This window comes from Notamacropus eugenii, chromosome 3, assembly GCF_028372415.1.
Source record: "Notamacropus eugenii isolate mMacEug1 chromosome 3, mMacEug1.pri_v2, whole genome shotgun sequence".
Taxonomy (NCBI): domain Eukaryota; kingdom Metazoa; phylum Chordata; class Mammalia; order Diprotodontia; family Macropodidae; genus Notamacropus; species Notamacropus eugenii.
The window spans coordinates 299,611,663-299,634,711 of record NC_092874.1 but is presented as its reverse complement, the minus strand read 5'-3'; the positions used below and the strand labels follow the sequence as shown (position 1 = coordinate 299,634,711).

The following is a 23,049-nucleotide window of genomic DNA, read 5'->3' as shown; positions in this document are numbered from 1 at the left end:
CGTTTAGGTTGGGATGTTGGCATTTGGAGATGAGAGTAGAGGTCAATGGAGAAGTTAGGGCAGGATAAGCGATCGGAAAATGGTCAGCATAGAGATGGTCATTCAGTCCATTGGGATTTAATGAGAGCTGCTGATATCATCAAGGGAAATAGTATAAAGGGAAAAGAGAGAGGACCCCAGGACAGAACCCTGGGGGACATCTGCCTGATCCCAGGAGGGGTCAGAGAGGAAGGAGGAGAATCAGGGTGGGGGTGGGAGGACATCCAGATAACCTAGAGAGGGGAGACTATAGAGGACAGGTAGAATGAGGAGGCAGATTCCAAGTGAAGCCGTTTCTACAAAGCACAGAATTTTTCCTAAGATAGAACTTTGACTACAGCCTCCTTCTCTACTTGCCTCTCCTATCCCTCAAAAATCTTCTATGGCTCCCTGTTGACCCCAGGATCAAAACCAAACTGCAAGCCTAATGCAGAGTCGTTTGTAATCTGCTTCCCATCTGACACTTCTATTACGCTTTCCTTCATGCAGTGGGGAGGAGGGGAAAGAGGAGGGAAGGGAGGAAGGGCGACTTGTCAGTTTTGTTGTGGAGTCCAAATCCAGAGCTGCTTCCACTGCACTACTGAGATCGACAGGCTGGCACACGGCTGACAATGTCACCAGGCCTACTCGCCATACAAGCAGGTCAGCATGAGGGGACACAAATCTGGGAATTGCTCTGGGCAGGAGGGGCAGAGCCTTCCATTACCCACCCTACCCTCCATGCCTCACTGGGATGTCCAGCCCATGTCCACCTCTGGCTAGTGGAATCCCTCCCTAGGTCCCATCTAGGTTCAACGTAAGCAAGCCTCTCCTCCAAGAGGAGACCTGACCACTACCCTGATGCCCCCACTCTGTGTTTGTTTTTATTTGAATATCAATTATTCCCCTCCAGTATAACGTACTTCAGCCCCCAATCTGATCCTAAAACCTCTGGGCCCCGCCTCTCTGCTTCCCACCCCCAGCATGTCTGGGCCCTGCCCCTTGGGCTGCTGACCTAGTAAACAGCAGGTGATTAAAAAACGCTTACAGACAGAATGAACAAATGATGAGAATCAGTAATATTTATTGAACACATCAGAGCTGGGATGGAAAAGAACATCTTCCTCCCAATTTTTTTCCGAAGGCCTGTAGAAATCCCTGAGCCTGAAGCACCCAGCAGCCTCCCCACAGCCTCTGGACTAGGCCTACCAGCACACACTCCTTTTCACACCTTTTTCACCTCTAAAGGCTCAGCTCCACCTTCACATCCATCTGACTTTCATAAGACTTCAGAAGATGCCGAACCTCTTCCTTCAAGAATCTGTCCACCTGTCCAAACGGGGAAAGGGAAGGAGAACAGAAGGCATTAAACCCAGACAGGACGATCCACCATCAGGGATGTGGGGTTGGTGTGCACACCTGGAATCTCTTTTGCAAAGACACCTCCAGGAGGCATCCCCTAATCGGGTCCCACACAAAGGGAGCTAGTCAGTAGTTTACTAGGGCAAGGGGTCATTTGGCATAAATCCCAGGCACACGCATGTACCCCCACCCTTGATCTGAAGCGTGTGACCTGATGGTGAGTGCGTTTGTGGGGCTGGGTAGCCCAGGCTTCTGGGGAAAATGGCCGACTGCTACTTTTCCAATCAGGGTATTTATTTCATTAAATGCCTTTACTGGGAAAAATAAAAAACAAAACAACTCCCAAGCCCCAGCAGACTCTGAGACCTCCTCCCAGCACATCTATCACCCATCAGAAGTTCACTGGCAGGCCAGCAGGAGGCTGGTCATCCCACCCCAGGAGATCCTCTATGCCATGGAGGGAAAGAAAGCCCACCCTACCAAAGGTGCGGGCATCACCTGCTGGGCAGCACGGCCAGTGAAAGAGGAAGGATCCAGCAAATGCTCCAGCTGGGCATGAATGGGGCTGAAGTAGGCGTCAGCCTGAATCCGGGCAATGAGGTCATTATCGCCTCCTTCCTGCTTCACCACAGCAGCCGCTTCCTGAGAGAGCACCCTGATTCTCTCATGGCAATCCTGGGAGCACAAAGACCAACATCAGTGGGATGGTGGAGGGGGCAGGCGATGCACTGGGTCAGCTGGCTAGCCTGGGGCTCCTAGGCCTTCTCCTGCCACCCTTCAGGAAGGCTTCTCCTACTCCTTGTAAAGTGGGTGACTCCCCTGACAATTCACTCAATCCTCATCTCAGAAGAAACAACCTTACCGCCCCCCAATGCCTGCCCTTATGGCACACTAATACTTGTTCCTGTATGGCCCTGTGAACCTTAAACAGGTGTCTCCATATAAACTGGGCTTCCCAAGAAGCCCTGCTAAGCTGAAGTAGGTGCAGGGGCTGAATGTTGTCCCTTGACCTCATGGAGGAACAGCTTCCTTCTCTTCTCTGGAGGTGCTGGGCCCAGAGGCGCTAAGGGGCTTCACCTATTGGAGCTACACACCTGGCGGTTTCCTCCAGCCTTCACCATTGCCATGATGATGTTCTCTGTAGCCATGAAAGGCAGCTCCTGACGAATGCGGCGCTCAATGACCTGAGAAAAGAGAAGGAGGTGGTCTCCTGGCTACTTTCCCAGGCCCTCCTCATGTTGGGTGCAGTTCACAGCCTCTGTATCTCTCCAGCCAGGGGCAGTCTCAGGGTACTTGGTGACCACCTCTGTCCATGGGCAGTTACACATCCCCCACCTAACCACAAGGGCCCTTCAGGCAGCAGCCCAAAAAAGAGAAACCCGTGTGGGTGCCATCAACCAGGGATGGGCAGAGCACAGTGTCAAGCAGAAATAAAAGAGGCAGTCTGAGCTGGAAGGCTAGGAGGTAGTGATGCCACCCAAGCCAAGCACCCAAGGATGCAACAAGTCATAAGGGGACGAACACCACAGCAGGACAGTGCTGGGGAATGAGTGAGAGCAACCTGGCTAAGAGAGGGGATGCATGCCAGTCAGAACACCTTCTTCTCCTTTTTCAATCCCAGTGAGGGCGGTGAAATGGAGAAGGGGCACCTCTGGAGAGACAAGGGTGTGAACAAAGCTGCTCCAGCAGAAATGTGACAAGCTTCTTTCCCAAGGACTAGACCAAGAAGATCTCCAAGTCAGGGCCAGCAAGGGAAGGCTGAGCTTGGCCTCTAAGAACAGTCAGACTTGATGTGAAGTGCTCCCGGGGCGTTCAGGGCCCGGGCTGCAGAGCCCTGACTCCCTCATCTTGTAAGGGCTGAGGCCTGGAGCTCTAAACCCTGGCCCAATAGTGCCAACAGTGGATGTTCTGCCAGGGTGGGGAGCCCCAAGTGTGGGCACCCCCCGGCTCAGAGGCTTGGGGCCTCCCCTCCTGAGCCTCTACAGGGAGGATGTCTGACCAGCCTCTGGGAACCTTTTGGAACTGATCTGTGACCCAGATGAGGGTGGGGCAGCCCTGGGACCTGGCTCTCCTCTCCTCAGCAGGATGCTGCTTGTGGATCCCAGGGGGAGCTTGCAGGCTCAGACTTTCCCCTCCTCTCCTCTCTCCTGCCCAACAGCAGGGAAAGAGCTGTTCCCTCCTCAAGATTTCCTGCTCCCACGAGGGTCTCTTACCTTGGGGTACACCACCAGACCTTCAGAAATGTTCTGCAGTGTATTCAGGATGGTGTCTGCTGTGAGAAAGGCTTCAGCCAAACACAGGCGCCTGTAAGAAAACCACAGCCTGTGACCCCTCTCCCTTCTGTTTCTGAGTCCCCAGACCCTTGCTGGAAAGGGCGATGTGGAAACCTGTTGGCGCTGTCATCCAAGGTCCGCTCGAGCCACTGCACGGAGGCCGTCTGTAGCGGATCCATGACGAGCGTCATCAGGTGGCGGGCCAGGCTGCAGCAGCGCTCACAGCGCATGGGATTTCGCTTGTACGGCATTGCGCTGGAGCCTGCCTCCATGAAGGGGGAGGGAAGAAAGAGAGAACCTTCAGGGAGTTGTGGCCTGCTTGGGGCAAGGTCAGGGGTAGCATGTGGGGGCTCAGCCTTTCCTCAAGTGGACAGAGAAGAGGTGGCCCCCTGAGCCAAGGAGCAGAGGCAGGGGCTGTGAGCTGCATGGGGGAGCAGGGGCCCTGGCTGCTCCCCACCCCATGTGCCTTCTTGACAGAAGAAACAGATGAAAGCAAGACTAGATGGTTTCCCCCCTTTCTTCACCATCATGAGCTTCAGTTCATGTGCAGGTGGAAGAGGAGTCATGTCTCGGGGTGTCCAGCAGCACCCCAGCCTTCCACATGGGGCTGCCGAGGGCCGAGTCAGACTCCAGATTGACACGACTGGTGCAAGCCCCTCCAGGCCCTCCCCACTGGCTTCCACCACAGGATAATGGCATCAGAAAGGTCAGAGTGACCAAGGTCAAGGCTACATGGCTAGGGATGCGGGCAGCCAGTCCTTTGCTTCAGGACGTCCACATCTCCCAAACCACCTCAGCAGTAAAAGGAGCCACCCCAGATGGAGGACCTTTCCCTCCAAACTGATGGACATGAGGCGCTAAAGAAGAGAGCAGGTGGCAGGCCATTCCACACCCCAGAGCAGCGGTGCCTGGAGCTCTGGCAACCCTGTGCTCCCCATGGTGGCACCAACACCCAGAACACTTCAGGAAGAAGCAGGGCCGCAGGGGAGGAGCCACTTCTGCCACACCACGGCAAAGGAAGCAGACTAAGGAGGGAGAACAAACATCCCACAGGCCACTCGCACACAAGATCGTTTAGCACAATGATCCCCAGAACTCCCCATACAACCAGGAGGGGAGCGAGAGGTGCTGGGGGGAAGGTTTCAGAAGCCACTGGTTTGTTCACTTTTATTTTTTAAAGTAAAAGCTTTGAATGAAATAGCCTGGCAAATAGTGACCCATGGCAGAGAGCCAAAAAGACATCTCAGGGATGGAGAAATAGAAAGAAAAGGCCCTCCTAGGAGACCCTGGGCCAGCCACTGTACAGTCAGCAAAGGGCCCAGATCTGGGCCCAGATCTAGCTCCACGTCAGCCTAGTCCAGCTAAGATTGGCATTCCATACCCCAGGTGAGGAGGAATTTAGATAGGAATCAGAGCAAAGAACTACCTCCCCACCTCTCCAGAGCTTCCCAGCAAAAGAGCCCAGGCCCACATTCCTTCATAGGGGTTGCTGATCCCTTGGGAACCTTGCTCACATAGTTCTGGGCACTGCTGGCTACCAGTGGCCCCCTCGGATGCCTCATATGGGAAAATGTGAACAGCATGGAGGCCATGGGTCAGCCCCTCCCAGAAAGGAGGCCGTTTCTTGTGAGCAGGACACTACTTGAACTGAGGAAGGATAGCACAGGGTGAGGTACAACATCTCCATCCCATCTGACGGCACCCACTCCTGAAACCTCACAGCATTTCACAGAAGTGACCCTGGCTCCCCATGCCAGGGGCTAAGTTAGATTGTGACCAGCTCAATGGCAAATACAATACGTTTGGCAGAAGACACCATAAGGCATCCCTTAAGTGATGATGTAAGGCCCAAGCATGGGCCTCTGGGTAACTGACAGGGAGGCTCCTCAGCAACGGGGAGGGACCACCCTGCCTACTCAGACTGTTTCTTAGAACAGCAAAATCCCTGCTCTGTGCCAGTCACCTGCACCCAGGGATGTCATCATAAGACAAAGTAAGTCCCCCAGAGTTGCCCATGCTCACCAATCTGCTGTTTCTCAAAGGGTTCCTCTAGCTCCTTAAGGTTGGCCAGGAGGCGGATGTCTGAGCAAATCTGAAGGGAAAGAAAGGGAGCAGAATGCAACCCAGCCATCTCCCCAGGGTCCCAACCCTCTCCACGTACTGCGCTCCCATCGTGCTGGGCCCCTGGGATGAAGCTCAGGCAGGCAAGGGCAGCCAGTGCCCCACCAGGATGGGGCCTTGGCTGCCCTGGTCCTTTAGGCTCTTTTGAGACACCTGGTGGGAGAAGGGAGCCACACTGGCCTGAATGCATCCCTGCCCTCTGTGTGTGGTGGCAGCTCCACTCCTCACTAACTGACCTGGCCTACTCACTTAAACCTTTCTCAGTCTCAGTTTCTTCATCTGTAAAAGGGGCAGATTGGTCTAGGTGGCCTCCAGCCCCTTCCAGCTCAAAATCTGTCTGGTTCAGTTCTGAGGCAGTGACAAAAGCAGGGTCCCCTAGTGCCAGGTGAGACCACACCATCACCACCACCCCTCCTTCGGAGATGGCACAGTGGAACCTGGGTCCCTGAGGATGAGGTCCCAAAGATCCCATTAGTACAGAGAGCCAGTCTCAAGGTTCAAATCCTGCCTAACACACAGCTGTAAACAACGGAAGAGCCCAAGACAGCATCTCCCCACCAGTCTCCATGCAGCGCTGCAGACAGTGGTGGACTTTTTCTCTGTGTTGCTAATTCACTGAATTTTTCTTTTTTAAAAATGTTTTGTTATAAGGGATGAATCTTGGGTAGAGGAGCAGAAGAGGTAGAAAAATTTAGTGATACAAAAACAGAATATTTTTTTTAAAAAGATGCATGAGAAAGTCAATGCAATGGTGCTTGGCTAGATGGGAGCCATGGAGCCCACCTGCCTCCATTGTGCTGAGTATTCCTTTAGGAAGCTCTGATCACCAGAGGAAACAACCTTTAGGGTACTGGAGGAGTGCCTTCCTACAGACAAGGGCTGAGCCTGGGGTCAGGAGGGTCCACAAGCCTATCCCCAGGCCCCACAGACCTTGTGTACAGATGCTCCCAGACTGGCCAGCACAGACAGCACCTCGATGTCCACTTTCCGCGTATATGTCTGTCCTGTGATGATGAAGGCTCTAAAAAGAAACATGGAAGGCCTCAAGACCAAACCTGGCCACATTCTGGGATCCTGTGGTGCCTGAGGTTGTGCCCCAGCCTCCCAATCAGTCCTTAGAAGCCTCCTCCCTTCCCCCCAGAATGATGGGCACCACGGGGGAGGGGAGCCACCAGGAGGTGCACAAAGTGCTCCCCACCACAACCAGCACGAAGCACGGGCCCAACATACACTAAATGCTTAATAAACACTCGCTGACTGACAGCCCTGCTTTGTGCATTGTAGTCTCAGGGAGGGCCCAGAGGGCGAAGGTCAAAGTCCAGATTCAGACCCAGGTCTCCTGACCGCCCACCCTGGGCTCCATGGCCACATACCCAAGGGCCCTCGAGCCAGGTGGATGCAATCCCATCCTCACTTTACAGAGGGAAGCCAAGGAGGCTATGAAGTGACCAATCCAAGGTTATGGAGTCGGGCAAACCCTCATTCTTTCTACTATAAGATGTGACAATAAGTCTGCTCTCCTACCCTGTTAGCTGACATTCAGAATCAGTTTCAAAGGAGGTCGGTCCGGGGGGCCCCAACTTTTTACTTCCCTGATGTGAAAATGGGATGGGGACAGGAGGTGGTGTACCCAGAGTAGCAGTGCCCCTTTAACCCCCCCCCCCCCAGAGATGCCAGGTAGGAAGTGCTGGCCCCCAACAATCTGGGCAGATGGGCCTCCCTGCTCCTCTGGGGCTTCTCAGACCTGCTCAGGGGGTGTCAGGTGATTTGTTGGGGGATGGGGAGTACTCAAGAACATCTTTGTAAAGAAGCCTTTCTGGGTCCACACTGACCTTGGGGCCAATCCACCAGGTGCCAGGAGGAAAGATAGCCTGCCACTCCCACCCACACGTACAATCCCTTTTGCTGCTTCCTTCTTTGGGGAATGAAGAAAATGGGACCCAGGGCCAGAGGTAGGTAAAGGAGAAGGATTAGGGCCTTTCTTGGGTTCCTGAGGAAGCTCAAACTCCCCCTTCTCCCGCCCAGACCCAAGGGTCTGGGGTCTAAAGAGGGGAAGTGTCACGCAGCCAGGATGGACCCAAGACAGGAACCTAGGGCTTCCTGGTTGTGAGGCAGTCTCTGGCCACCACTCCAGGCCACAGTGGGGAGAGACAGGTACAAATTAGCTTAAACTGAAAAAATCAAAGCCCAGGCAAACCCTCAAGGAGAAAGACAAGCAGGTGCCTTCCCTGAGACCACGCCAGGGGCCCGCAGTGTGCCCTGCCCCAGTGACATATGTCTTACACACCCTATACATACCGCTGAAATCCTGCCTTTTCTGTCACCATCCTGTCAAGTTCTTCTACCTTGGGGGAAAAAAAACAAGAGCTCTCTCATGGCCTCTGGAGTGTGCCCGAGCAGCAGCTGTCAGAGGCAGCTCCCTCTGGACCACGACCCGCTCCCTGGCCCAGGGGCCTCCCCTCTGCCTGCACTGAGCAGTGGGCTGGCTCATCTACCTTTTGGTGGTCTCCTTCAAAGAGCTGCAAGAAGCTGGCCTGGGTGCCTGTGGTGCCCTTGACTCCCCGGAAGCGCAGGTCATCTCGGGCCCGTGTTAGGCGCTCCAGGTCCATACACAGATCCTGAATCCAGAGACAGCAACGCTTCCCCACTGTGGTCAGCTGAGCAGGCCTGAAGACATTCAAAACAGAGTTCAAGATGGTGACACTTGCGAAGTCTAGTACAATAGAGAAACCAGTAGGGAAGAACATGCAAGGCTCACCTACCATTTCCTTTTGACAGGGCTGTTAGAGCCATCAACCAGTCACTCAATGAGCATTTGTAAGCCCTACTATGTATCAGGCACTGCTCCCCGGGGATTGGAGACTTGCCATTGGCCTAGAGGCCCTGGACCTCACCAAGGCATCTGACAGGCTTTCATGAGATGCCTGGGTGAAGGCATCCTCTAGCTCCACGGATTCATGAACAAGCAGAAGCACAGAGCATCCTGTCTTGTACCCATCTCACTGTAGATGGTTTCCATGGGAGGGCTCCCAGGGCCCTGTCCTTATCAAGATTCAGATCAATAACTTGGATGAACACATAAATACTAAGATGATCCAATCTGCAAATTCAATTTCCCTGGGTCAGCTTGGGTCCTCCTCACAGTGGAATCTCTAGGTCAAGGGGGATGACTGTTTTTCAGAATGGCTAGACCAACTCACAGCTCCACCAACAATGCATCAGTGTGCCCATTTTCCCATTACCCTTCTAGCATGCACTATTCAACCTTCTGTCAACTCTGCCAACTGGTGAGGTTAAACCCCATGGAATCAATTTCCAGGCAGTTGTTAAAATTCTCTTGAGATACCTGTCCATCCGTTTACCATTGATCTATCAGGTAATTTGATTTGACGTATCTGTTTGCTCTTTATAAACTTTGGAATTAGACCCTTATCTGAAAAAAATGCTTCTTCCCAATGGACTATGGTCTCTCAGTCGAATTAATTTTATTTTTGCAAAAGCCTTTCCTTTCCATATAAGAAAAATGATCTATTACATCTTCTGTAACTGCCCTATCCCTTGCTTAGTTAAGAATTTTTACCCTGTAAGAAACATTTACCCCATGAGAAGACTTGTCTGAACTGATGCAGAGGAAGGGAGAAGAACCAGTAGAACAATGAATACACAGTAACAACAGTACTTTAAAGACCAACGACTGTCAAAGACTTGGGAATTCTGATCAACACAATGCCAGGGGATGCAAGCGGAAACAGGCTGCTCATCTCCTAAGAGAGACATTGCGGGGAGGGGGGTGGAATGTAGTTATTTATGACTATACATGCTTTAACAGGTTGTTTTTCTTGCTTTCTCAGCTGGGGGAAGGCACAGGAGAGAAGGGAAGGGAGAGAATGAGGATCTAAAAATAAAAGAGATTTAAGTGAAAAAAAAAAAAATCACCCTTTACCTGTTGCTGTGAACAGTAAGCTAATGTCTGACTTGGAACCTTTGATCACCACAATGACCAACCATGATGCCAGAGGCCCTCTGATGGCCCTCCTTGAAGAGAGGTCACAAACTCAGGGCAGAAGAAGTCTTACCTTCATGGGAACGAGGGGGAGGCATGGCCAATGGGGGAATCTGTTTTGCTCTACTGTGAATGTTGCTTTTCTAATTGGGGTGGGCTGGATGAAGTGTCGGAAGGAGAGGATGTAAGTTTAAAATAAAAATAACAAATAAGCCTCGCGACTCCAGACTGCTTTCCCAGGTGCTCAGCAGTTCTTATTAAAAGCTGAGTTCTTTACTGAGTTATTTATGACTTGGACTTTATCAGACTCTGGGCTGCTCAATTCTTGGGTGCTCTGTTCCACTGACTGACTTCTCTGGTTTTTCACCAGAACTAAAGGATTTGGAGGACTCAGGTCAGGGAGTGCCCTCCCCCTCTGCTTGTCCTTTCCTTCATGACTTCCCTTTGTGTGAACTTTATGAGTATTTCTGTTTAGCTCTGTACAGGACCTCTGTGGCAGTCTGATGGGGAGAGTACAGTATGTGCCATGAATTTTGGGTACGTTCTCTTATCACTGTTATTATTTTGACACAACACAGCCAAGAGTCTGGTCCTCCAATGGTTCCAATTGGGTTTTGTTTCCTCTACGGTCACAGCTCTTAGCCATGAAATCAGACGGGACTTTTCTCAGTCCCTCATTCTTCTTGACCTTCCTGCAGCCTCTGCTCCTGGACACCCTCTTCCCCTGCCCCTCAAACTCTTGCTTGTGTGCTCACTTCTTCTCAGTTACCGACCTGGTAAGCTCCCATATTATCTTGATGAAGATGGCACCCCAGAACTGGCTGTGTCCCAGACTTCATCTCTCCCCATGAGCACTAACTTCCTATGGGACCTTTCAGACTGGATGTCTCCTAGACATCTCCAACTCCACCCACCCCAAAGAGAACACATTCATCTACCTCCCAACTTCCCAAGGGCACCATGATGCTCTCAGTCTCCTAGCCTTATCAGTCTGGTATTATCCTTGACTTATAACTCACTCCCAGGCCACACAGCCTCCCCTGGTGCCATACTGGTGTTTCTCCTGCCTCGTAACTCACACAGCCACTACCAGGCGGCCTGCATCAACTCTCATCTAGACCACTGGATTAGCCTCGAATCTCTCTCCCCTGCCTCCAGTCTCTTCCTATTCCAATCCATCATGGCACTTCCTTTTGCTTCTAGGATAAAATATAAATTCTTCCATTGAGCATTTAAAACCCTGGCCCAGCCCATCTCTCCAGCCTCATCGTGTGCCCAGAATCTGTGCTTAGCCAATGGCCTCCTCTCTCAGCACCCCGGAGCTTTAACCATGCTCTCTCCCTCCTGACAAAGCCCTCACTTTCCTCAGCTCACAATCTGCTGTTGTTTGTGAAGACTAATGATATCATGGGGTGATGCGCCAGAATTGGATTTAAGTGAAGCAAGAGTAGTGCAAAGCCATCTCTTCCGGAGTCACTGCAGTCCACTGATAAGACACAAATTGGGATGACTGGCGGTGACCCAGGATGCAGTGGATGATCTCAGTGTCTTCAATGTCTGGCCAAGCTCTAAGCACTGCTTCAGTCGCTCTCATGTCCCATGGGAACAAACTGTTCTCCTCCGGAGCCCATTCTGGCTCCAGCTTCTTGGAGTCACAGGTGAGAGGTGGGTGACAGGTGGACACCAAAGGTGGTTGAGCAGCCCTCACCCCAGAGGTGCTGGTTCTCCCTGAACACCCCATATACCTTAGGTTATACTCTACCTTTCACAGGAAGCCTTTCCTGGTCCCAATGGCCATTGCCCTCCAGGGCTAGTGACCCTAAACCTGTTTCACCGCAGTTGAGCAGAGGCTCTTTGAGAGCAGCAGGGGCTATCCCTAAGCCTCCAACTCCATTTCTGTGCCTCTTTATCTTTAGTACCCAGCACAAAGAAGTTCTCTGCTCCTTGGTGACTTCAATGTAAACATGGGAAAAGGCAAGGGAGCAAAGAATATCAGAAAACACGGATCAGGAAAAAGAAAAGGCAGAGACTTGCTGCAGACCGCCCCCAAGCCCCACAGCCATAATACTTGCTTCAAGGCACCAGATCCAGCAAGTGTGGAACAGCACCACAGAACTGACCCTGAGTCTATTCTGATAACACAGGAAACAAGCCACTGCTGGTGCAGCAGTGCGTGCACACTCACAACATCGACCTATGAGAGCAGAGATGAAGACTGGTAGAAAGCAGAATAAAAATTCAGTACAAAGAAAAGTAGTTTACAGTGAAAACAGCTCCAATGTGACCTGTTCAAAAACTCTGAGACAAAAGCTGGGACAGGGACAGGGATGATTAAACATCGATACACCTAACACTTAATTCCCAACAACACATTATCTCATTAAACGCTCACCTCCCCTCGGGGAGGCCAGTGCCATTATTATCCCATGTCATGGATGTGAGTGATTTGCCCAGAGTGACCCAGTTGCTAAGTTTCTGAGGCAAGAGTGGAAGGCAGGGGTTCCTGCCTCTAAATCTGCGGCCCCTCTTGGCTGCCAGGTCTATGACAGAAATGCCTTTGAAAAGACTAAAAGAAAGCCTGGGAAAGACCTCTAAAGTATCAGCAAGGTCATCCCAAGGGTACTGCAGGAAGGATGACCAACAGAAGTGACAGCAGAGCCTCAGCAATACTCTTTCTTGACCACCATAGGAAATGTGGCTATAAGGAGGGGGTGAGGATGGAAGGAGGCAGAAGAATTTGGAACTCAAAATTTAAAAAAATGAATGTTAAAAATTTTTGTTTACATGTAATTAAGAAAAAATTAAAAAAAAAAGTGGGCCCATCTCATGTGGAGTCCAATATGGCAGCCTCTGAGGTACTCAGAGGGGACAAAATGAGGGCCCTGGATGGGAAAAGCAGACAGACTGGCCCAAGGGTACAAAGCAGGTGTTTGCGGGAGGGGACACAACTATGAGGGATTACTGGGGCCACCAGTGACCAGAAGAGGAGGAACACACCAAAGATGTGAGAAGAATCTCAGACCTTAATGATACCTCCCTTCCTACAGGGAGCATGAGTGGGAACTCTCAGAGGAAGAAAGTCCTGCTAATGCAGGTTAGTACCTCCTCTACAATGTACAGTCTTATGACTTGGGCTGCTTAGTGACTTAGCCAAGGTCATTCTGTATACGATGTTTATAGGATGCCAACTATGCACATGTCAAATTGTCCTTCCACGGGGAAAACATAGCAGGTCATGCAGCTGCCTGGGAGAGGCAGGGAATCTGTGGTTTGTTCATCCTTTATCTAAACAAAACAACAAGCTCACTCCTCTGATTGGGTTGGGTAAACAGTGCCCGAAAGGTTTTCTTCTGATGAGGGCAAAACCCAGCATTCTGCCTCACTCCATCATCAGTATCAGGTGAAGGATAAAGGAAGCCACACATTCCAGAGTCATGGAGGGAGGGATTCCAGGTGCTCCAAGACCACGCCTTGTCCATGCGGATGCCGGTGCCACAGAGGCAGTGGTGGTGGCATGTTCTGTCCCTCCATGACTGGCCGTGTCCTGGAAGATGCTACAGCACTGTTCATGGACATGGGCGCCCGACCATGCGTGTGAGCACATGAGCGTCATCAGTGAGGTGGCTCTCAGCTTATCAAAAGCTCTTCCCCTGGGAAAATCTGGCATTAAAGCCACCTCCCAGGAACGGGAAGCTCTTTGTCCACAGGCAGCTCAGAAGCAGATGCCAACTTAACTTCTATCTGAAATCAAGAAGCAGGACGACACTGTTGCTTTTTTTTTGCTCCAATCTAGTCATCATCATGTGCTGAGTGGGCACAGCAGGTGATCAGGTTCCTCATTACACTTTGCCTAATGAGTGTGTGTTCTCTGCGTCCATGCCAACTCACTGCCGGAGAAGGGATGCCCAGCTCCTGCACGCTCTTTGCTGAGGACTGGGCCCAGGTCACAGCAATGACTGCACTTCTTGGTCTCAGCCTTTGATTGATCAATTCACAGCAACTCTGGTATCACAGGAGGGCTATGCCCACTGAAGCCAGGGCAGGCAGCAGGGATGGCTGTCCTATCCTTGGAAGCCTTCCACAACAGGCCCACAGAGGGGTCATCTGGATGGATGGCTCTGGGGGAGACATTCAATCTTAATGTGTTTCTCTTGCATGTCCTCCACTGCTCCTAGCCCTACCCTCAGGACCCAAGCAGATCTCAGCTAAGTTCCCAGATCCTGAAGACAGCTCTCACAAGAATGCCAGTGCTAATGCCAATGGTGCACACATGCCAAGATTGGCAAAGTACATTTCAGAAATCCCCATTAGAGTTTCACAACAATTCTGGTAGGTGGGTCCTAGAGCCATTACTGTAACCATTTCTTAGGTGAGAATATTGAGGTCCAAAGAACGTTAAGTGGCTTCAATGCCACCTAACTCACCAAATATTTCCTAAGTGCCTACTGTGTGCTCAGCACAACTGAGTGTCAAAGGCCGCTTCAGGGAAATGGAGGCGGGAGTCATTTAAAAGGTCAAAGCCACATAGAGGGGTCAGGTTACTTACTGGAAGTGTGTGAAGCCCAGGGTGGGAAGGTTGGCATGCTCTGCAGCAAAGTCTGCCAGCCGGGAGATCACTCTGGCCAGCTGTGGGAAAGGGTGTTGGGGGAGGGAAGCAAAAGATCAGATACCGGCTGAAAGGTCACTGCTGACTTCACTCCTGCAGCTGCCCACATGGGTTGCCCATGACTTCAGAGATGACCGTGGAGGCCAGCTGAGGCCCAGTGGGCATTCTGGGGTTGGTGCCAGGACAAGAGAGGGAGGGATGGCCTGTCACTGAGCCCAGACTCCTAGCCTCGGCATCACCTGAACCCCACAGTGATGCCTGGAAGGGGCTCATGGACAGGGCACATCCCATCACAAATGACCTTCCATCCAGTGTTTAGACAGGTGAAATCTGGCATGAAAACCACCCAGACTAGCCTTTTGTGTTAGGGCAGCCCCTTATGGAGGCCAGGCTTTTCAGAAACTTTCACATCAAGAGTGAGGATCCCAGGAGACATGAGGGTTCCTTGAGGCACAACGTCCTGGGGGGGTCATGGCATTCTGGACAACTCATGGGAGAAGGTATTTCCTCTTCAGAAGTTTAGGAAACCAGACTTTGTGTTGGCCATTGCCAGGGGTAGCCCTCTGTTCCTCCCTTCCTTTGGTCATACCCTCTCCATGAACCCTGAGCCTGTCACCCTTCTCCCCAAAGGATCTAAGTGGAGAAACAGGTGCCTCTGTCTCCTTACCTTTGGTAAGAGCAGATCGAAAGCCTTTTTGAGAGTAATCAGGTCCTGCCAATGAGAGCACATGGAAAGCCGTGGGTAAGGAGAGCGGGCGTGCGGGTACCCACCAAAGTTAGCAGCAGTTCCGCTCCTTAACCTGGGGGAGGCCAGCGACGGAATAGGCCTCATCCCTCCCTTTTTACTTCAATTTGCAAGACTCTTGGAGCTGGGAAGACAACGCGGAGGACTGACACGGACATGCTGGGGACACTCAGAAGAACAAGAATGGTCAATGGCCACAGCCAGGCCCGGGCCAGGAGACCCTGTCAGGAGAGGTGGGGGTGTATCCTCGATGATACAGGGTGCCAGACGTGGAACTCTTACATCGGCTCTGCTGATATCATCAAAGAGGACTCATGGGGAGGGGGAGCCTGGGAAAAACTGATGAAAACAATAACCTGGCCACACTGTCTTATATTAGTAATTAATTAACAAATACACGTGGACAATGCTTTATGGGGAAACAAAGACATAGGTTTTTGCAGAGAAATTAAAAGAAGAATATTTTCTAGTGCAGCGACAGGGAACGATGGGTCTGGGATCTGCAGACAACTTCAGATGCTGTCTTGGAAGCTGAGGGGACACTCGTCAGTTGGGGAGGGGCTGAACGAGCGGGGGCGCCTGATAGGACAGAGCGCTGCCGAGCTGGGGCGGACCTAAAGAAACTGATGCAAAGTCACGTGAGACAGGAACAGCAGCGTGGCCACGGAGATCCGCTGAGGAAGAGCGGCAAACGGGAGGACAACGGCCGCGCTTTCTTTGCTGTCTCACCTACTTTGGAAATATGGAGAATGTAAAAATGCTCTGCATGATTTCCTGTGTATAACTGAGATCACACTGCTTGTCTTCTCAGTGAATGGGGGAGGGAGAGAATTCAGAACTCAGAATGTTTTTAAACTGCATAAGGTAAACAATTTTTAAAAAAATTTTGAAGGGAAAAAAAGAATCCTGACTTTGTTCCTTCCCCTGGACTCCAGCCCATTACTCCCTGCCTGAGTCACCAAGTATCCACCTCCAATCCTCATCCACAAATGAAGGGGATTGAAGGGCTGACAGTTCTAGATCTTATGACAATCTATGCCCAGGTATGGATTGATCTGTGTGTGCTTCAGAACTTAAGCAAGAGAAAAGCACCCCAAGAAGCTGGAGACCCAACTCCTCTAAGCTGGGCATGGGAATCAGCCACAGGAAGACGCAGCCTGGCTGGCACATACTGTATTATCTCCAACATAGCACGATGTGGCACCCAGATGAATAATGCCAGCCGCCTTGGGGCAGCAATGGCCAAAGGTGTGGACGTGAGCCATCACGTCATGACGAAGACGTTTCTCTTCCTCGGCAGCCATGTCATAGTCAATGTTGTTCAGGTTCAGCCTCATCTCCTCAATCTGCTCGTCTGTGATCGGCAGACCGAGTTTCTGCAAGAGACAAAAGAAGGGCAAGGTGCTCTGGTGAATGGCCAGGAGCAGGGAAAGTCTACTGACATTTTTAAAAAGCTGATATCTGAGGTATCAACTCACACCCAGCAAATGGGCAAAGATGGCAAAGTCCAAAGTTGAAGGGCAAAGAGGAGTAAGGATAGCTCATTGTGAAAGCTGCAATTGGCCCAAACATCCTGGAAATCTATCGGTATTATTCAGGAGAAGTCCTCTATTTGATCCAGTAACCTTACAACTGCAGCTAAACTTCAAGAAGTCTAACCATGATAGCGAGACAAGATGTCCCTGTATAAAGACGGTCAGGGGAGCGTTCCTCGTGGGAGGGGAAGCCAAGTTCTGGCCAAAGGCAGGGTGAAGAGAAAGACCACTGCATGTCCCCTCCCAGTGACTTGGTGACTTGGCATTTGCTCAGGGAATGATCTGGGGGGCAGGGAGGGTCATTGAGGGTTTGCTGGGAAGTCTACCTTATGTCAGAATAAATGTGTCAACAAAAAAAGAAAAGCAGGAGAACCAGAGAGACATGAGGAAGATGAGTGATCAAAACTGAGAAAACCCAAATATCACTTTTACTTCCTCAGAAACATTTATTTCTACTGTTTTTACTGAACTTTTGCCTGATGCAAAGAGCAGAGCTGGTCTCCTCTCCCCCAGTCACCTGAGCAAACCAGACAAATGGACAGAGGTCAAGTGGATTGAGCCTTCTAACTTGCCAATGCCACTCCGCTGACCATTCTAAGTGGGGATACAAGCATTCATTAAGCACCTACTATGTGCCAGACAGGGGCCTAAAGACACGAAGACAATTGTTCCCGCCCTCACTCCAAGCAGAAAATTACACACAGAGGCTAGACTCTACAGACACGTGGAAGACAGTAAGGGACTAGGAGGGAAGGAGAACCCCCAGGGCCCAGGAGAATGGGCTCCTCCAGAAAAAGGCACTGGAACAGGGCCTGAAAGGGGGTCTCAAGATGCAGGGGTGACAGCAGGACATTCTGGGCAAAGACATGGAGGTGGGAGGTGAGATGTCACACACAGGGAGCAGACAGACATGCGGTCAGCAGGCCTGAGAACACTAGGTGCAGGACAGGGAATCATGCATAATCAGCTGGTGAGACACTCAAGGCCAAATGCCAGCAGGGGTTGTCTGAATGAGCAGGCAAGATGGATCAGAGCAGGGAAACAGCCACAGGGAGACCAAGTAAAAGGCTATTGCAAATCCCTACGAAACCAAACTGAACCAAGCCCTAAATGGAAATACCAAAACGGGGTTGGGAGGGAGGTCACTATAATAATGGCAGGGTACTGCAGAAAGAAGGGAGGCGCTCTGGACAGGCTCTGGAGTTAGAGGGTGTGAACTCGAATTCCACCTGAGCTTACTCTCCAGTGTGACCTGGCACAGACTTCGGTTTCCTCCTCAGGAGGTTCTTTTCAGCTCTGGAGAAGGAGGTGCAAACAACTCATTGCATTTGGGGGGCAGTGAGAATAAGACATGCCCAAGCCTTTGACCCAAGAGGGCAAAGTGCAGAGAGTGTGGTCAAAGAGGAAAGCCAGTGAGCCCTGTTTTGGACACACTGAGCTGGAGAAGCTGGGCAGGGGAGGCCCCACATAAAATATATCTTCTCTGCCCCCCGACCTCAACCAGGGCCACCAGCCACCAGAAGCGAGGCATGTGGCACCTCTCTCTGGTTAGTTTGGGGGCCTGGCACAGCTGCCCACACTGGCATCCTTTTTTATTCCTCAGAACAAAATCCAGGACTATAGAGACAAATCCAGTAAACAAGCTGACAGGCATTTTTGGTCCCTTGCAGTCCCGCCCACATCACTGTGTCCAGGCCAGTCTGGGAGCCAGGTCACTGAGTCAGTAAGAAACCTAGGACATAGAGTGCAGGAAACCAGGCCTCCCTGGGCCCAGCCACAGCCCACTTGACACCTCGAATTCCAGAGTCCTCGGGAGTACTTGAGCCTCAGGCCTCCTGGGGTGGCCAGGCCAGTCCCTAAAATAGCTTCTCCCAAAGCAGCAAGTGGCAGCCCCAGCCTAAATGAGCACCCTCCCATGTACCAGCTGCCAGGATGACTTCTCTCCAAAGGAGGCACTGCTCAGGCTGAGGCTGCCCTTGATTTTCAGGATTCTCATCTTCCCCCAATGGGGGCTAGTTAGAGATAAGTGCTCTTTTAGGGGAACCATTTTCCATCTGGCTTTGGACCCTGGGAGTCTCAGCTAGTTGCCAGCAGCACCAAGAGGTTGATGACTTGCCCGAGGTCCCCTGGCCAGCATGGATCAGGCCTGAACCAACTTGTGTATCCCTTCTTTCCATTTGGGTCAGGCACCTTGGGGCTCACACCAGAGTCAGCCTCCACCCCTGCCTTCCTTCCCAGGTGTCCAGGTTATGTCAGGTCTGCTCTTCAACCAACATACAAGTTCAGAGGCTCAGCTCTTCTCTTCTCTTCTCTTGGGGGATGACACATCCTAATGAGGGGCTTAGGCCCATCTACTACTGAGTTAGAGACCATAGGCAAGTCATTTACCTGAGGTCCCCCTCACAATCTTCTGTAGCTGAGTGAGCTCTAACAAGGCCAGGATTGAAACCTGGGTACTGTCTCCAGAGCATTTTCCAACACACCATCCTGCCCCTGCCCATTTGCAGATAAGGAAACTGAGACCCACTTAAGATTGTCTAGCCTCAGATCACTGAGGAGCTGGGCTTTGGATGCCAGGCTCCCTGCCTTGGCCGGCTGTCCTCACAAAACCGCCGGCCCCAGAGGCAGACTCATTCTTGTGTGACCTCTCCTTGGAAGGACATCACCAATTTTGGTCAGACCGACCCCATCATCCCCTTGGCTGCAGGCAGGAGAGGCTGGAAGTGGACAGAGTCAACTCTGTGACCAAACAAGGAAGACACACACCCACTCTGGGCCTTAGTTTCCCCATCTATAAAGTGAAGGGCTTGATCTGTAATGTTCCTGCTAGCTTTCCCCTTCAAAAAAAATCCCACCCCCCAAATTATCCGTCCTCCCCTCCCCTTCTTCTAAATGTGCTCCTAGTGTGATAAGAAGGGGCCTGACCTTTTTTGACAAAAAGTGACCGACAGGAATGAGCAGGTGGTTCACCCGGGAAACCTCTCCCCCAGGGGCTGTCACCACCCAGGAATGGGAACATCCAGCTAGAAATAAATCCCTGTGGGGGAAGGGATGGGGAACGGGCCCAAGTTGGGCCCAGAGGAAAGGAAAGAGGTCACCAGGACAGCGACAAAAGAGATTTTCAAACCTGAAGCTTTCAGACAGTTCCCCCCAGTTATGGAGTGGGAAAGAGGTCTGAGGGATAGCCCAGCTCAGCCCCTAGAGGAAGTAAGAATACTTTTGCCAAACCTTGGCCTAGTGATCCTGCAGACGCCATGTGAAAAACTGCAGGAATGGGGAACTCACGACCTCGCAAGGCAGTCAATTCCACTTGGGAGAACTCGACTTGTTGGGATTCTCTCTCTCATACATTTCCTTCTCATCAGTACAATAATAATAACAAGCCCCTGCCACACAGGATCTTGTACCACCTCCCTGGCTTTGTGAGGTGAGGCTCTAGGAAAGTCAATGACTTGTTCAAGATCATACAACCAGTGTGTGTATGAGGTAGGACTCAAACCCAGGTCTTCTGGACTCCCAAGTTAGTGCAGCATCTGCTCCACAACCAGCAGCCTGGAGGCTGTGGCCACCAGAGATCACCCTCGAACCCAGGGCTTTCTGAGTCCCAGGCCAGCTCTCTAGCTGGAAGTCCTGGCTGTACCCCAGCCACACACATACTTTTTTTGTGAAAGCACATGGGGTTTCTCCTTTGCTTGGCTCGGGCCCAGTCACCTCACACAGCACTTCCCTGCACATCTGTCACTCCAGTGTTCTCTCCACCCCCTCCCACAAGGCTGGAAGAGCCTGCCTCAGCTGTGTGTCACATTTTCCTTAAATTTCCTTAAATACCACCTTAAACATCAACAGAAATAAGTGTTTCAATACACAAATAGAAAAGGCACAGATGGCAAAACTATGAACTTTGACTCCACGATGTGTGAGGTGATTCTTCATCATTGTAACGGGGAGGGGAGGGTAATAAGCAGGTGCCTTGCACACAGTAGGTACTTTACTCACCTGCACTCATTTCTCAAATATTACATGGTTTCTAATCTGCTCCCTGGGCCAGCCAAGAGGCAGCCGAGTGGGTAGAACACTGGATCTGGGGTCAGGAAGACCAAGGTTCAAACCTGTCCTGTGGGACCCCAAGCAAATTAACTTCTTTTCTGAAGAAAACTACAGCTTTCTCCTCTGTAAAATGGGGATAATAAATGTACCTACTTCAAAGGGCTCTTAGGAGAACATTACATGAGAAAAGCTACCTAAGGTATTTTGCAGAGCACTACACAAACACTGACTGCTGCTGTCACCTACCCTTTCCCTGTCCTTCCTAAAAGGTGGTGCAGTGATCTATACCAAGCAGGCCGAGGGGAATGGTCAGAGGACAGGTCCCAGCAACTCCAGAGCACACCACTGGGGCAGACCAAGCTGCTGTGGGGCCTTGGGAATCGAGGGGGGTGGGAGGGGATCACGGTTATGCAGAGAAATGAGGAGCGTAGCTTCCTTGTGGTTGCTTCTGGATCTAGCCCTTTCTGGCCCTGGCTGGACTCAATGGCTCTCCAGGACCCTCCTGGTTCTGACATCCTATACTCTAAGGTCCTTCCCCACAGACAGCCCACGTGGAGGCAGTCAGGTTCAAATCCTGGCTCTCCCGCTGACCACCCCTGTAACCTCAGACTCTGTACACATCACTGAACCACTCTGAGCCTTAACTTCCTCCCCTGTAAAATAAAAAAGCTGCTCTCGATGACTCTCCGGGGTCACTCTCCTCTCCGTATGCCCTGTGTGCTGTTACCCATGACGGAACATCAGTTCTCTTAGTCAATCAACCACCAGGCATTTATTTAGGAAGGCTTGATCGCGCAACAGTTACATTCTCTCGGGAAACAAAGTAGACACCCTAGGTATCTACAAAGTATCCGTCGTGGGAAGGCGGGTCCTCTCGCCCCTTCCCAGGCAGCCCCTGATGCTCGGCTGAGGCCTCAGTCCAGACCTCTAAGTTCCTGGAGGCAGGGGCTGTCTTACCCCTTTAACGGACCGCTTCCTTCGTTCCTCCCTTGACCCAATACCTGCCCTGGGGGGTGAGGGTCAACAATAAATACAAAGTTATTTAGAACCTCTGGTGGGCGTGGCCCGGCACACAAGGCCCAGGCGTGGACTGGGAATAGTGCAGGCATGTGAGTATGTACAGCCACGTGGGGCTGTGCCAAAGGTGCGTTATATCCTCAAGTAAGGCCGTGACGTACGCAGGGGCTAAAGCCCTACACAAAATACGGACAACCTAACAGCGAGAGGGGGAGGGGGAGGGGGAGTCAGGAAAGGGCTCCTGAAGTGGGGAGCAGGGTCAGCCTGTGCAAAGGCGCGGAGGGGGGCGATGGGAGAGGTAGTGGGTGGGAGCCACCACGATGCCCACTATCGAACTGGTGAGCTGGGAGGGCCCTCACAGGCCGCCAAATCCAACCCTGTCATTCTTAAGGGGGGAAACTGAGGCCCGAAAGGGGTGGCCTGGAGAAAAAGGGAGGACACGTGGGGTCGCTCGGGGTCGCGGCGCTCCGATTGGAGGGCGCCCGCGTCACGTGGGTGCAGCGCGGGCGCTGATTGGCCGGCCGCGCTTTACCTGCTCGGCTTCCGCCAGGGAGAGCCAGAGAAGCCTCCACGTCTGGAACTTGTGCGCGTCGCTGAAGAGGAAGGCCATCTCCGGACTGGCGTAGCGGGCGGCCAGTGGCGAGCGGTACGTGGCTCGGTCGGCCAGCCCGCCGCCATGACTGCCATTCACCGCCATCCCGGCTCCACGCCCCAGAGGCCCAGCGAGGCGCGACGTCGGGGGCGGGGCCTGCGTGCTGACGTCACGGCCGGGACTTCGCCGGCCTCTGGCACGTGATCGCCTGCGTCGGTGACGTCACTGCGCGCCGGAGCTGAAAGACGTTTGAATCATCTAGCGGTCGTTCCTCCGTTTTCACCTGTGGGGAAACTGAGGCCCAGGGCGTGGGAAAGACGTATCCAAGCCCCCCACACTGACTGCGTGGTCATATCTCAAGCTAGAAGGGATCCAGTTCACCCCTCCACGTTTTACACGTGGGGAAACTGAGGCTCAGGGAAGGGCGGGGTCTTGTCCCAAAGCCGTGCTGTGGCCCTGGCCCTCCCGGGGCTTGCCAGGCTGCCCCGCGTGGATCCGTCAGCTCCCGTAGACTCCTCCCCCCCCTCCCGCAGAGAAACTGACCTAAGGCCCCGAGTCGGACTACGCAGCCCCGTCCCAGTCCGCCCCGGGCCTTGGCTTTTTGTTGTGCTGCGTTCTTCCAGGAGGGCTTGGGAGGCCAGACGTGGTGCGAAGTCCGCATCTCCTCCGCAGGGTGAGGGTGAGAGACCCCACAGGAGGCCTCCCATCTGTCTAAATCTTTGGGGTGATG

General features: G+C 52.2%; 1 protein-coding gene across 1 annotated transcript; it reads right to left on the bottom strand.

Moving 5' to 3' along the window:
* Window positions 1-1,074: 1,074 nt before the first annotated feature.
* Window positions 1,075-22,489, bottom strand: ADSL (adenylosuccinate lyase). Its single transcript, XM_072656236.1, has 13 exons — window positions 22,260-22,489; window positions 16,301-16,504; window positions 15,051-15,095; window positions 14,324-14,403; window positions 8,270-8,441; window positions 8,073-8,119; window positions 6,705-6,795; window positions 5,676-5,745; window positions 3,768-3,915; window positions 3,594-3,684; window positions 2,475-2,564; window positions 1,879-2,055; window positions 1,075-1,347 (listed from the first exon to the last, which is right to left on the bottom strand). Exons 1-13 carry the CDS (start codon window positions 22,422-22,424, stop codon window positions 1,261-1,263), a joined length of 1,467 nt encoding a protein of 488 aa, XP_072512337.1. The 5' UTR covers window positions 22,425-22,489; the 3' UTR covers window positions 1,075-1,260.
* Window positions 22,490-23,049: the final 560 nt, after the last annotated feature.